Here is a 16,485-nt window from a genome sequence, read left to right on the forward strand (position 1 = left end):
ATCCTCCCGCAAACCCTGCAGGACTTCCAGTATCTGCTGTCTCAGGAACAATTCCGGAGGCACATCATCAGCCACCAACTGAGCATATTCTGGGTCCCCTGCAGTCCTCCGACTGCCGGCGCCCTGGGCACTCTTTGTTTTCGCCACCACCGTGCCCTGGGACACTAGCCGACAATCTTATCCCCACCGAGGTGCTGCTATCTGCGCTGGTGCCTGCCTGGCTGAGATGGTGTGACGCTGATGCTTGTATCTCTTCAGGGCCCTCTGCCTCCTCGGTTCGGCGTGCTCTGGTGAGGCTGAAAGGAAGAACAAGGACATTTGGTTAGTTGAAGTCGTGATATTGTTAATGTGCATGCCTGGCCCCTGGATCAGGATGTGCTCCTCCTTCCATAATAAATGGGAAGCCCATGTTGGATGCTGAATTCAATAAACAGTCAACAGTGGAATGGTTGCAATGACAGACATTGTGACCTCAGTGCACGGCACTCTTACTTCCCAGTGGCACGCCAACCTCATCGCTGCCGGTAGACCTGGGTGCATGGTGCCTCTCCAGCTCAAGAGCCTCCTGCTTGTATCTGGTGAGAATGACTAATTGGGCCTGTCCTCCGCCAGTCCGCATCCGTTCAGCGTTATTGTGTGCGGTCTTCTCCTGAAAGGAGAGAGGAGCATTGATTAGTCCACCCTGTACCTGGATTGCCATTGCAGCTCTGCCACCCCCACCTGAGTGAAACATTGCTGGGCTCATGTGAATCGTGACCCTGGAGCTGCCATACACACACTCCAAGCAGCCAGGGCTGACCCCCTTGCCCAGATGATGCCTCCATCACATATGCCACTCACACTGTATCACCTTCCAAAGCAAGGAAGCACTGCCACCTAGAAGGCCAAGGGCAGCAGATGGATGGTTGCCCTGCCACCTGGAAGTTCCCCTCCCAGTCAGTCAACATTCTGACTTTGAAATGTTTCGGCATTCCAGAACAGCGCCTCGGTACAGATCCTTGAGGTCGCCCCCAAAACAGTATTGTGGGTGTAAGTGCACCACCTGCAGTGGGTACAGAACAGGGCAGGGGGCCAGGGAGCCAATATAGCTGCTGTGCTAAGTGATCCATGCTAACATGGCACTCACCCATCCCAATCGCAAAAGGTTATTGAACCACTTACGGCACTGAACCCAGGTGCATCGCACCACATTGTGTGCACTGACCCTTTCTGTCACCTCCTCCCAGGCACATTTCGTCATGTGGGGGGGCCTCCTCCTCCCGTCCCTTGGCACAATGATTCCGTGCTGTGCTGCCACCTCCTCGAGGAGGGCAGCGAGGCACTCATCTGAGAGTCTAGGGGCACAATGCCCCGCCGACCTTCCCTTCTGCCTGACCTGATGTCTGAGAGCACTCTCGGGAATCCTTCTGTGCGCCATTGTTGCCAGCCTAAAAACCTGCGCAGTTTTTAAACAGGCTGCTGGGTTGCCATTGGACCCGGAGGTCATTGGAGTCCCGTCGCTACCCGCCCCCTCCCACTGTTCTCAGGAGCTGTGATTCACGCTGGGTAGGCTTTAATTGGCCTGCCCACGTAAAATGGCAGCGCGGAGCTGATCGCAGGCGGCAATCGCCTCCGCCCGTGCCCGCTCCCACACAGCCCGCTCGACATGCTGAATATTCTCCCCTAAGTCTGACCATTAGGATTTGTGTTCAAACAACTGAGAAATATAAAAAGGAGTAGAGAAGGTTAAGCAGAAGTATTTTGGATTTACCATTGCCTTCCAAAAATCTGAGGTAAAAATGGCGGGAACGGCGATTTGCACAGTGTTTTGACAGGATGAAACCTGATTTGGTCAAAAAAACCATTAAATGGTTCTCTACTGAAATAATTTGTTTGCAAATATTGTATAATGAAGTCTTATTAGTGGATGCTTTGGTGTCCAAAATTGTATAGATTCTGAAATGGTTCCAGCAGATTGGAAGGTAGCAAGTGTAACTCCACTATTTAATAAAGGAGGGAGAGAGGAAACAGCCTGACATCAGTAGTAGGGATAATGCTAGAACCTATTATAAAGTATGTGATAACTGGATACGTAGAAAGTAATGGTAGAATTAGGCAGAGTCAACATGGATGTATGAAAGGGAAATCACAAACCTATGAAAAGTTTTTTGAGGATGTAACTAGCAGAATACATAAGGGGGAATCAGTGAATGTGGTGTATTTGGATTTTCAGAAGGCTTTCGATAAGGTCCCAAACAGGAGATTAATAAACAAAATTAGAGCACATGGGATTGGGGGGAAGATTTAGAATTGGTTAACAGACGAAAACAGAGTGGGAATAAACGGGTCATTCTCAGGTTGGCAGGCTATGACTGGTGGGGTATCGCAAGGAGGAGTGCCTGGGCCCCAGCTATTCACTATCTCTATCAATAATTTGGATGTGGGGACCAAATGTAATATTTCCAAGTTTGCTAATAACACAATACTAGGTGAGAACATGAGTTGTGAGGAAGATGCAAAGAGATTTCAAAGGGATTTAGACAGGCGAAATGAGTGGGCAAGAACATGGCAGATGGAATATTATGTGGAAAAATGTGAAGTTATCCACTTTAGTAGGAAAAAGAGAAATTTCTTAAATGAGAGATTGGGAAGCATTAATGTCCAAAGGGACCTGGGTTTACAAGTCACTGAAAGCTAACGTGCAGGTGCAGCAAGCAATTAGGAAGGTAAATGGTATGTTAGCCTTTATTGCAAGAGAATTTGAGTACAGGAGTAAAATAAGTCATGTTGCAATTGTGTAGAGCCTTGGTGAGACTGCACCTGGTGTATTGTGTACAGTTTTGGTCTCCTTACCTAAGGAAGGATATACTTGCCATACAGAGAGTGCAACAAAGGTTTACCAAACTGATTGCTGGGGTGGTGGGATTGTCCTCTGAGGAGACATTGAGGAGACTGAGCCTATATTCTCTAGAGATTAAAAGAATGAGAAGTGATCTCGTTGAAGCATACAGAATTCTTACAGGGCTCGACATAGTAGATGCAATGTTTCCCCTGGCTGAGGTGTCTAGAACCAGCGGACACAGTCTCAGAATAAGAAGTAAGATAATTAGAACTTAGATGAGGAGAAATTTCTTCACTCAGGGTGGTAAATTTTTGGAATTTTATATTCCAGAGCGCTGTGGAAGCTCAGTCATTGCGTATATTCAAGACAGAGAACAATAGATTTCTAGATATTAAAGATATCAAAGGATATGGGAATAGTGTGGGAAAATAGTGCTGAGGTAGAAGATCGGCCATGATCTAGTTGAATGGCAGAGCAGGCTTAAGGGGGTCTTACTCCTGTTCCTAATTCCTATGCTCCTAATGTGGACTTTCGTCAACCTACTGTGAAATTTCCTTAGTATTTTAGTTATTCAGATGAAAGGTATAGAGATGACTATTGATGCACAATTCTACATTAGATTTTATGCAATTTTGTACATTTGAAAAAAATTTAACAATCTGGGCAGAATTTTACCTCCCCCCCCCCCCCCCCCGCCCCAACTGGCAGATTTTCAGGTAGAGGTGTCCATAAAATCCCCGGAAGGCCTTCCTGACACTTACCCACCCACCCCGGGCCTGTCTGCAATTTTGAGAGGGATGGCCAAGGCCAAGAATGGCCAGTCCGTCCTCCCCAAATTGAGGCACAGTGGCAAATTATTAGGCACTTAAGACAGGCTTCCTGCTTAGCTGCAATTTTGAAGCCTGCGGGTGGAGTTTAGGGAAGGGGGAGGGAAGCCCAGCCGATCGCCCTGCTTGGTCCCCAGGTGAAAAAAGGGGATGGGGAGGTGGTGCCCCCATCACTGGCTCCCTTTCCAGATCAGCTGCTCCCACAACAAAGTCAGCCCAACTGACTCGCCTCCCATCCCCATTGTGAGACCCCGCACCTGTGTGATCCTGTAGGCACTTAGACTGGCAGAACTGCACATAGTCCCAGCAGTGGCCACCGCTCCCAATTGCATTGCTAGGGTCACAGAGCTGCTGGCCAATCTGAAGTGGGCTTCCTCCTGAGTGTGGGGTGGAGGTCCTGCCTTCAGCACTTGACACTCCATGGAGCTTAAAATGGCTGCAGGTCAGCTGTGATCCCTAGCAACCTGTACTTTAAACTACAAAACAGAACTTTAACGCAACAGGAAAAATCACTAAGATAAAAGCAAAAAACTGCGGATGCTGGAAATCCAAAATAAAAAATAAAAATACCTGGAAAAACTCAGCAGGTCTGACAGCATCTGTGGAAAGAAACACAGTTAACATTTCGAGTCCTTTTGTCTATGACATCTTTTGGCTATCTCCACCTATAACTGGCCCTCTATCCAGCTCTACCTGTTCCCCCCCCCCTTAAACCAGCTTATATTTCACCCCTTTTCTATTTTTCCTTAGTTTTGTTGAAGAGTCATACGGACTCGAAACATTAACTGTGTTCCTCTCCGCAAATGCTGTCAGACCTGCTGAGTTTTTCCAGTTATTTTTATTTAGGAAAAACCACTCTCAAGGGTTTACTTTTGGTCTTTTCCTTTTCCAGCCTGGAAATTGTCTTTCACGATGTGAATTTTCCTAGGTACTTTTCCCTCTAGCTGAAGATAGACAAATCTTCCAGCCTTGTTTTAACTCCCCAACCTTAGTGTGAGTTTCCACCCACATTCCTGCGTGGTGAACCATTGGCCTCTCGCTGCTCTCTCTTGCTGGGATCCTGGAAGACTAACCTGTCTGTGATATTCAGTGATATTTTAGGAAATCCTGTAACCTGATATCACAATGGCTTCCTCTGTAACCTTCCCATCTCAAAACCCATCACCATGGCCATATGAATCATAAGAGCCTTGTATCCAGGCAGAGCTGCTGATTAGCTTTCCTTGAGAACCCAACTCTCTTTCATTTTAGAACTAAATGGAAGTTGAAAGCACAGCTGTTTACGACCCAACATTCTCAACACCTCTGGGACTTTGGAGACTCGCTGTCTGTCCACTGTTGCCACACGTGCCGTTGTCTCCAAGTGTAAACGACTTGCACTATCTTCCCAGTAAAACAACCTGGGTCCCCTTTAATCTCTAACAATTAATCCACCCAAGTGTACTGTCAGGCAGACTTCAGAAGAGGTCAAATGACCTCCTTCGTTTTACCCTAAACACAGTCTCAAAATATAACAAGCTTTTAAACCTCATAATTGTAACACCATTTATTAAGAAACCTGCATGAAGGGCTCACTGAGTTTACGCAGCGACTAGCTGAGATATTCAGACTTTGAAGATGAAACTTTATTTACTGATCTTAGTCGTGATAGTGGTAGGAACTCTCCTGGGTTATAGGGGGTGAAAACAATTGGCTGGATTTGCTATCCAGCAGTGTCTAGAAGCAAGTGTTTCTATTGAACATCAAACAAGGAAAAGGTCACATTGCTTTTTGCTTCCCCTTTCTACTAAGTAGCTTGCCAACACTCTTTGTCAAGACTCGTAGGTAGTAATAGGCTTGGTGGGTGAGATAGCACCCTTGGAAGTGTACTGAGGCTGTTGACCTATTGCTGAAGCGCTAAGATGAGGGAAGAATTTTTGCAGAATTTTATTTTTTCATTTTAATTGATGCAATGCGGTATACCATATCCTTTGCAAAAATAATTGACTGATTTGAATCAATCATACTGGCCTCTATCTAGCAGTGGATTACATCCATTTATTTATTTCATCCCTGTAAAGCACCGTGGGATGTTTTTCTATACTAAAGTTATTATTATAATTACAAATTGTTGTGCTGGGTATGATTAAAAAGCTGTAATCTAATGGAGGGATTTAGCCAATGTTCTAAACTCTAACAGTAATCTGGACCCGGATCTTACATTCTAGCCTTGAAGTCACCCATTTCCAACTGTAATTTTGTGTGGAACCTGTGTTTGTTCAGTTTTAGTCAGATTTTTTTATTGCAGTCACTGACATGCACATAACAAACTCCATTTCCTGCATGTTTCCACAACCAATTAATAGTTTGCAAGATAAACAGAAAATGCTGGAAATATTTAGCAGGCCAGACAGCATCTCTGGAGAAAGAAGCAGAATTAATGTTTCAGGTCGATAACCTTTCATCAGAACTGGATAAAGTTAAAGATGTAATAGGTTTTAAGTAAGAGCAGAGGCAGGAAAAGACTGGGGAGGAAATAGCAGAAGGGTATGTCTCTGATAGGATGGAACGCAGGACTGATGAAATGACAAAAGAGATGAAGGTGTTAAGGCAAAAGAGGAGTAGCATTGTGACAATAAAAGAAACAAAATATCAGTCGAGCTGAAGATGACAAAAGCAGGATCATCATCAGCAGCTTCAGTACAAAAAAAGGAGCAGAGATTGTGATCGGGAATTGAACTCAAAGTTGAGTCTGTAGGCTATAAAGTCTGAAACACTGGTAGTACTAATAGTTTATAACATCGTTCCTGTAAGTTAATCAAGAAGTAATCCGAATTGATTTCTAGGCATTTCTGTATTTGAAAAGTATAACAACTAATTTCTAAGTCATTTGTCATTCAGTCGCTAAATCAGATGAGATATCAAATGTGGACTTGATCAAATGGAGCATTTCATACTTTGTACAGAGAAAGTTTTATAGAAAATCAAAGCTAATGATCTATCAACAAAGAAATACTGGCATTTGTTTTTCTCCTGATCTTTATTAGGTGGACAATTGACATTAGATGTTGTCTGAAATAAAATATTAGGTTATCTAGGATGCTGTATATTTACCAGCGAATATTCCATAAATTGCTCTTTAATATTGGCTTATTATTGGATTGAGTATGAAGCAAGATGATGCACTGTATTTTTGTTTACAGGCGAGCACACCTTCGTCTCTGTTTGGAACGATTGAAAGAACTTATACCACTGGGATCAGAGTGTACCAGGCACACTACACTTGGTTTACTCAACAAAGCCAAAGCACATATTAAGGTAAAACAAAATGCTACAGCTGCATTTCTATGTCAGATGCTAATAAATTATTGTCATTTCACCTGTAATAATTTTAATTTGAATGTTTAAAAAAACTTTTATAATTACATTAGTAATTTTAATTATGCTACAAATCAGTTAAGCTATTTAATTATGGAATGTTTCTCCAGTGGACCTATCAAGGAACTCAGGAGAAAACTATTAATTATTATCAAGTTCCAATTTCCAAAGTGTTTGATTAAAGTTCTGTTGATGCAAGTTGTTTGCAAGCAGCTGTCTCCTAATCACGGTAATGGGATTCTGCTATATTTGATGTCCACATACACATACAACATGCTAAGTTGATGACCTGCCTAAAGTCACTGCTGTCAATTTCTCTGATGTTTAGCTTGGTAATTCAATCCTTTGACTATCTTGCTCTACAGAAACAAGATCTTCATTTTGCGTTTTACTCCATTGCAGAAACTTGAAGAGCTGGATAGGAAGTCGCTGTACCAGATTGAGCATCTGGAAAGGGAACATCGTTTTTTAAAAAGGAGACTGGAACAGCTACAGGGTCTGCCAGAGAATGAACGAATACGAATGGACAGCATAGGGTCCACCGTCTTCTCTGATCGTTCAGATTCAGAACGAGGTAGTATTTCATAAAGTTTCTGTTGCCCACAATCACTTTCTGTTTTCTAGTGATGCTATACACTGATGCATTTTATCACATCTAAAACCCACAATAATCTTGTCTGCCCATGATAATCATAATCCATTGCGTGACAAGATCAACATTAGTGAGCTGAAGCTCATGAGGCTTTTTAGAAGGACTAAGAAGGATGTATTTCCAGCAACATTAACAAACTGTTGTACTTTCTATCACGCATTTGCATTATTGTACCTATTGGCTCTCTTATGGATGAAATGATAACTCTTAAGATGGCAAGTAGGTTTTTGGTTTTTTATGTAATTCAACTATGTCACCTGCAATATAATGTGTTAGGAGGAGCACTGGCCTCAAGAAACTATTTTTCTTCTACTGTGTATGTATAGCAGCACAGCAGGAATTAGGGTCCATTTATAAGGGGTAGTTTTGTGAAGCAATCTGGTATTGACATAACTGGATTAGAGTATGAGGCCACAGAGTTGGCACTACAGCATTATAAGCTTACCTTTGGCATGTTTTTGTCTAGCCAGACTCCATGCCATGAGCATAATCTCCAAAATTACTCTATGGGCAGAATTTTCTGCCTGTTGGGCGGGTGGGCCCGACCCAATCTCCGGCGGGCAGGGAAGCGATCCCCACCAAAGAAGTGGGCCCCACCGCCATTTTACGTGGGCGGGCCAATTAAGGCCCGCCCACCGTGACGTCCGCCGGGAAGTGCTATGCACTTCCTGTGGGGGTTCCCCAAAAGCGAGAGTACGCTCTTTCGTGCACGCGCACATCTCCCTGAGGCTAAGTGCTGCCTCAGGGAGATCGCTGACAGCTGTATAAACATTAAAAATAGAAAAAAAATCCTTAACATGTCCCCCTCATATGACAATGAGACGTGAGATGGGACATGTTCATAAGTTACACTAAAACTTTATTAAACTTTTTAAATCCTTACATGAAACCTCATCCCGCTGGTGGATGAGGTTTCATGTTTTTTCTATTGCCCGCTGGGGCTCCTGGCCTGCCCGCCAACCTTAAGGTTTAACGGGCAGGTCCTTTAAGTGTTTCAATGATCCTGTCAATGGCCTCAATTGGCCATTGACTGGTCTGCAGGCCCGTAGCTGATTTTGCTGCAGACCCGCCTTCCTGAAAATTTAAATGGGGCGGGATGATGTCGGGAGTTCCCCCCCGATGTCATCCCGCGTCATTTTACGTGCTGGCCAGCGGGCCCCGCCCCCTATCGCCAATGGCAAAATTCAGCTCCATATTGCAAAGTATAGGCCTGTAATCAACAAACCTATAAAATTATTTTGCTATAACTTAAATCTCAAAAACAATCAATATATCTGGCAATATTACCAGTGCTAATGATTTTGCCTTTGCTTGTTTCCAGAAGAGATTGAGGTGGATGTTGAGAGCACAGAGTTCTCCCATGGAGACATGGACGATATTAGCACTTCCAGCATCAGCGACCTTGACGACCACAGCAGCCTCCAAAGTGTTGGTAGTGATGAAGGCTACTCCAGCTGCAGCATAAAGCTGTCCTCATCAATATAGACAGGACAACCCTGAAGCTACCTGCAGATATGTCTGAGGGATCACAATATGACAAGCTACTTCAGCTTTGGACTTTTGTGGAAAAATAATAGGTTAAGGACATGCACTTGTACTACAATACTTATGCACAGGGCAATTGCATTGTTTTGAGGAAAGAAATAGCTCATGGTGCATAGCATTGTGGCTACAAAGCATGACCACTACTCAGATTGTTTCTTTGTGTATTCACAGATAATCCATTAGTGTCAATTTAGTTGGAAAATACAAGCCTTTTTTTTAAATATTGCACTTTTAAGCTGAAGAGCATCTTGTTGTGTAGCCCAGAGTTCTGATGTGATTTGAACAATGCCAGAAAGCTTGACTTCCTGACAGTTTGTTTCTAACCTGCACTTGGAGGTCTTCATTTCCTTTATAAAACCTGCAGAGATGTTCTCTTTGTGGAGACCTCACCTATCAGATTGTTTAAAAATCTGTTTACTGTAAAAAAAAATTAATCACCCCAAATAGAGATCGAAGAACATTTTACCAAATTGGTAACTTATGGCTGATTTTATTTGGTGTGAAAGAAACGAAAAGTGTATCTCAGTCCCTTTTGACGCTCCAAGTTTTATGAAGTTAAATCATAGGGACTGTTTTCTCCTTTTGTTTTTATTTTTGTTTGTGCTAATGTTGTGCCTTCTAAGTTGTGCATTGTGTTGTCATCAAGTTAGCGTCTCTTATCTATTTGTCCCTGCATGTATTCAGAGCAGCTTAAAAATAGTTCAATCTTAATCTTTTTTCTTTGCCTCACTCCAACCTTGGTTCTATAATAGAATGGCCTGATTACCGTAAGCATAACCCTGACCTCCCTGTCCCCTTCAGAAGCAGCAACTTGAAGCCCTCAAACCAATAAAGTTATTAAATTAGCTTTGCAGGAATAGAAACCTATAAGCTTTGTATCTGTTTTAGCTGTTGGCATATGTGCACAGTGCAGCACACTGTTAATGGTATTCATATAGAGAGAAATGAAAAGTTCTATTGTTGCTATGGTAAAATCATATGTTGGTGTCAGCTATAAAAGCACTAGAAATAGATTCAGGTCTACAACCTGCATATTTAGAGGTGTATCTTGTTAAACTGAAATTTGAAAACCACTAGGTTTAATTAGGCAGAGGGTCTTTTGCATTTGAATTTAACTTTTGCCCATACCTGAAGCTCTAGTATTAATCATTTTAAATCTGAAATATTCTCATTTTTGTTTAAAAAAGAAAAATTGGGCCATTTTTCATTTAAAAATCTTGCCTGTTATATTTTCCACAAGTTGCGACTTGATCTTTTTGCAATCAGTACTTTAAGGCTTCGAGGGTTGAAGTGCATATCGGGAAATTGCAGGCGAATTGCACAATGTTTCATCCAGTAAAATTTTTTGACCAAAAGTTGTGGGGAGTACACCCATGATTTGCCATTATCTGCACTTGACAGGTGAGGGTTCTGTGCTAGAAGCATGTGCTTTTAGAATCAACCAGCAAACAATTTGGGAGATTATCATTTCTCAAAATAAGTACTTTATATTTCAGTTGAACAAAAAGGCACTTCCATATAAACAAACAACCCTTCAATTTTATGCTATCATTACGAAGCTTTTCAGGTCAGGAACCAAGCATAGGGTATAGCTTAGATAATTGGAAGTGATCATTGGAACATTTGTTTTAGATGGTTTCCAAATCCAAATTTAACTTAAAGCAATAGTTTTTCTTGTGCTTTGACTATTTCAGATGAATTTTAGAATTTTGAAATTTGGAATATCTGAAGTAGATCTAAACTTCAAGTAAACCTGGTTATCCTTAGTATATTTTTTGCCACTTTGGAGGGAGAAGTTATTACAGGTTACAGTTTTAACTGGGCTTGTATAAGTATTTACAAAAGATGTTGCTGAAATACATCAAATTGCACTAAAGGCAAGGCATGTTATGTACTGCATTTGTTTCTTGTAGAGTTCCAACCTAAAGCCGTGAAAGGAAGCCAAAAGAATTTCATGTTTGGGGAAACTCTGAAAATTTTACGATGTTTTCATAGAACTAAAAACATTAAAGCAGGAAAGAATTTAATTCTGGTGCTACTCAATGATAGTTATTTGGGACACAATGATAGCAAAATTTGAAATTGTTACTTGGTAGTGTATATTTACTATTCTTACCAGCCCTATTTGGTTTAGTTAGTTATCAAGCTCATATGGCCAATATGCACATCTGGCAGCTTTGCAATATATTTTATAGCATGCTCAGTTTTTTGTTTCCTTCCCTGCCACTTTTCTAAGAAGTGAGCAGAACATGAATGTAAAACAAAAGGCAGCTTTTTACCAGAACACTCAGCTACAGAATCCTGTGACTGACTGGTGTGTTTGTGCTGATAGACCAACAGATTCCTTGTGTATGTCTAAGGTTACACTTAATAATGTACAGCAACTTCCACAGGTCTACAACATGAGACATATCCTATAGATATTGCCTGAATCTGATTCAATTGACCAAAATCCTGTAAGCTGTATGCTTCTTACTTTCACTTGTCAAGGTCATTTAGAAGTAAACCTGGTTATCATCCAAGCTCCTTGCAATTGAAGTTGTACAGTACTATAATCTTCTTAAAGGGTAAAGTAAATTAGCCAGGATTGGCCGATTCAGTTCATAATACTAGAGTTCTTGTTGGAGGCTTGACTTTAGTAATATGACTTAACAACTTTGAATGTTGAGCATTCAATAATGCTGGAGCAATTCTTTGAATTTTGTCAAAAGCCACTTTCAGTGCAGCAGTTACATGTTTTAATATGTATATTCAAATCTCTCAATAGACCACTTAACCAGATCCAGTTACTGTGTACATTCATAAATAATTGTTGCAACAAAATCATGGGTAACAGGAATTTTGTGTACAGAAGATTGGCAGGAATACAGGCAGTTTGGGATTTAGTCAGAAATTAACAGAATGGGTAAAAAACATAGCTAACATAGTTATAGGTGAGAACACATCCAATGAATGGCACAATAGTACCAAAAAGGCCTTAAATTACATCATTACTGTGATATAACAAAAAAAATAAGGAAACCTATTTCAGCATAGTATTTGATGCTGTTAAAGTTTGATATAATGTGCAGGAACGCGTGATATCTTTCCCCTTCTAGCATTAACAGCCAGCAATAATTACTTGGCAACAATTAATATTTCCAAGTGGTTCTTTGTGGGTTCAGTTGTATGTTACTTTTATGATGGATTAAATTGATTAGTTCTTTGAAGAAACAGAAGTGAAAGAGAAACTGCTAAGTGGTTAATGGTACTAACCAGAGTTTAATATTCATAAAGTAAGCAGAGCTTTGTACTGCTATTGATCACAATCTTAATACCAATAATAATTCTTTGTATCAGTTTTAGTTCAAATGGTTATTTTGGAAAGAACGTTTCCCCCACCCACCACCCCCCTTCCTGGTCTTACTGCATAGTATCTGTATTTTAAAATACGAGAACTGTGCTGCTGGTTTTACAGCAGTCCTTTGCAACTGTTGGCCTGTTCTAGGCCTGTGCGATTATGCACTGAATTGATTACTGTATCTGGTTATATTCATCCAATATATGCATTCCTACTTGTAGAGATTGGATAGTCTAGTCCCCATGTGTGGGTATTTGTTGAGTATTTTTCATTTGTCATGCCCTTTTATGCTAGATAAGTTAAATGTTCAACCAGCCAAAATTACATGTACACTGTACTTTTAGGACAGATTTACATGATTGTACCTTTCCTGTTTATGTAATGACATCCCATGGTAGAGAATTTTCTTTCCTCTCCTAATGTTGCACATTGCATCTGTAAACTTTTGTAAAACTATGCCAGCTGGTACCTTAAGAGTTAACAGTGATGCTTTTCCTTGGCAGTAACTTTTGCCTCCTATAAAATATCTTCCAGTTTTAAGAGTGAAAATAAACTGTAACAACTGTAATTTTTCATTTTTTCAGATGGTTGAAGCAAAAAGATTGAAAAATTCTAGTAACCTTATTGGCTCCCTTTCTGCACACCTGGAAATAAGCAAAAAGGCCTATACGCAGGATTACGCTCAAATTAAACTTGGGAAGTAAACCAAACTGACAAAATTCCCGAGAACTGTACCAACCGTATCCAGTAGTGGAGGCTGGGCCAGATGTGGTCAGACCTATGCTTAATGTTAACAAAGTACAGTCATGATTCTCCCTTTTCATGCAAGTTCACATTGAGGTACAGATCTTTACATTAAGTTTGACGCCCTGCCAGGATGTGGTTACATTGAATCATCTAGTAATGTTATACACAGGGTCACAAATGCTCAGTGATTTCCTGCAATTTCTAACTACCCCTTCCACTTACAAATTCAGTAGATTGTAAGTATAGGCAATTGCTAGCCCATGATCATCTGACTAGCTCATCTTCTAACCTATGGAATGTCCAGAAGTCACGACACACACTATATTCTGAATAATAACAGCAGAAAAACTCACCCAAAATGCCATCATAGAAGACATTTTAAAATTTATATAATGTGGGCGTGGGTACAAATTCTTAAAAAAACATTAGGATTCTTAGAATGTAAAACAGGACTAATCTGCAAATCTATCACAATTGGTCTCCAGAATCCAAAATGATCAAAGCAGTTTAATGCTTATGCATTTTACATTTTGCCCACTGACTTGCAGGTGAAGTTTGCAAGATATGAAATGCTTGGCAATTACTTAACCTCATTAATCTCAGCTCCATAAAACGGGCTTTGCAAAACTTGAGTCAATGTTATCAGCTCAAATTTTCATTGTTATTAGATCACCAATAACTACCTAGCTAAAATTCAGCTAGATATTATGTAGTATTTGAATTCCCATTTGTTGCTTAGCTTCTAAGCACAGTAAATTCTTTTAGTTATCCATATGGTGAGATGCTCCCAACATTGCAGTTTCAATATTGTTTTGCCTCAGTTTAGTTGGCATTGGTATGGAAATTGGACTGAAGATGCCACAGAATTTTATGTCCCTTGGTTAAACATGATTCTTGCTGTAGTGTGCCAAGTTTCTTTTGACAAGTTCTCCTTTCCCCCAAAATAGTACCAAGTTTTCTTGCAGATCACTATGTCTGGTAATCAAATAACTGGAGACTGCCACTTAGTTGCATCTTCATTGGTAGAGGAAGAACCATTGCATGATGCTATCCCAAATTCTCAAAAGATGCCCACATGATTCTGTTCCTTCCTCTCAATGGTTGGAATGTACTTTAATTTGAAGAATAATGCATAAATATAAAATTTTCAGGATTTGCAGTAATTTGTTTCCCTACACAGTCATTGAAAATGTATTGTGACAGAAGATATAATGCACCTCTTTTCCCATTCATAGTTCCTTCATGTACTCTGAAATTGACAGTTCAATACTGAATAACCTGACACTTAAATGTTGATATACACCACCACTGCAGGCTATATTTCACCCCCCTATTAAGTTTCCTGCCATTCATTATTATTCATATCTAACCTATACCTAGTGAGCATAAGTTGCATTTGCCACCTTTGAGATGGTGCTGTCACCAGAGTTTACATTACACTAAAACTGTTGGTTCAGTTATCATGAACGTGATTTTCAAACAAACTCTTTTCTCCCCTCCACTGCAAATCAAGAAATATCACTTCATCACCTACAGAATTTGCCTCAAACTTGCAATATTTGTCACTGGATTCAAAACAATAATTAGGTAGCACTGCCAGCTCTCTATCTCTTGGCTTGCTGGAGCATGCACAGTTGTCATTCATAACTTTTAAGGCTTCATGGCTACCACATTCTAGAAAGTGGTACTTGTTCATCTTGTTAAAGTGGCTTAAACATACATCTATGAATAAAAGAGATTTCTAGACTGTAAACTCACTTTTAACTGTATAAATGACTACTATTTCAGAAAAAGTCAGTGAAATTAAAAAATGTTTAAAAACTAAATCCTCAAGACTTAGGTGTACCTTGGGTCAATGGTCTTTCCCCTACCCTAACTATTATTACTGTGCCTATCCACACTAACCTGCCAACTTGCTATTAAACAGATTTCACTTACCAAATCTAACATCTTTTTCAATTTATATTAGTTTAATAAAATATACTTTTGGATTTTATCTCAGCAGTAGGTAATTATAAGTCAAGTAGTGTACGCTAAAAACAGCACTCATTCTAATATACTAAAAGCATCTGGGTAGAGCTGCACTGTTCGCTTCCTCTTCTTTCTCTCCTCCTGCCCCCACCACCTCCCAGTTAGCAACTGGGCATATTTGATTCCAGAAAGCCAGCATTAATTGACCATAAATATAAGTACTGATCAAGTCCCACCCAAGGCTGTTGTAGAATGGAAGAAGTAGTGCTAGATTTTAACATATTTGAGAGCAGCTCTATTCTATACAGACTTTTAAAAAAGACTCTTGAAATAAGCAGTGGTATAACTATAATATTCATTGATGATTTAAATCAAATTGGCACTATTGTAAGCGTGGGTGCTATTTATAATTTCAACATTAGTTTAACAGCTAATTATTGATAACCATTTATAGTCTGAATCACATGCTGCAAAGTATACAAAATGAGGCTTGTAGCAAATCTCAAATAGAATGCAGCAAAAGGGAGAACAGGAAAAATCGTTTAAGGCTGTCTATTCCCAGTGTGAATACCCAGTGTGTTTGTGTGTAAAGACTGAATTCATGCTGGTTCAAAAAAATAGCACACTTGTTCCCTAAGATACCCTTATTTTAAAGTTGCTTTAACTGTGTTCGTAGATAAACCTCTATTATTTACCTCTTGTATAAAGCATAAAATAAAACTTCATTTTGTGAAATACTGTATTAGTTGTGCCACCTACATTGCTAAGATCTATTAACTGGAGCAGTGACAACATGCACGTTACCTTACTACTAAGAACTAAACAATACTAAACGGGAAGAGCTATTTTTATATTTTAGACATATCTCAGCATTTCCTCTCCAGATTCCAGCTCATATCACACGATCTTGTCTTTCCAATCTTTAAAATTCTCCAATCATGGATATGGGATCCCAGTTTTGGAGCTGATAACATGAAACTTTGCACTAGTGAAAAGAAATGTCAACAGAGTTCCTGTCAAATATTTCTCCCAATTTACTGACTTAGAGTTGACTTTTGTGTGGAATGGAATATTGTACAACACACACGTTCCTCCCCAAGTGCTAACTACACGCCACCATTTCTGCAGTGGCAGAAGCAACCGATAGTTAAACAAAATGGCACCCCTAAATATTACATTTACAATTATAGTAGTATAGCAATTGATAATTCCCATTAACTCTAAA

The 16,485-nt window shown here is 40.2% G+C and overlaps 1 protein-coding gene across 1 annotated transcript in view; it reads left to right on the forward strand.

The window, feature by feature from the left end:
* mxi1 (max interactor 1, dimerization protein) overlaps positions 1-15,997 on the forward strand; it is a 62,387-nt gene extending 46,390 nt beyond the window's left edge. Inside the window, exons 4-6 of the mRNA XM_078565168.1 lie at positions 6,831-6,945; positions 7,408-7,579; positions 8,979-15,997. Of these exons, the coding sequence (XP_078421294.1) occupies positions 6,831-6,945; positions 7,408-7,579; positions 8,979-9,142 (451 nt within the window). The 3' untranslated portion in view covers positions 9,143-15,997. The remainder of the gene's footprint in view (positions 1-6,830; positions 6,946-7,407; positions 7,580-8,978) is intronic.
* Positions 15,998-16,485: the final 488 nt, after the last annotated feature.

Source organism: Cetorhinus maximus, chromosome 20 (genome assembly GCF_964194155.1).
Source record: "Cetorhinus maximus chromosome 20, sCetMax3.hap1.1, whole genome shotgun sequence".
Lineage (NCBI taxonomy): Eukaryota > Metazoa > Chordata > Chondrichthyes > Lamniformes > Cetorhinidae > Cetorhinus > Cetorhinus maximus.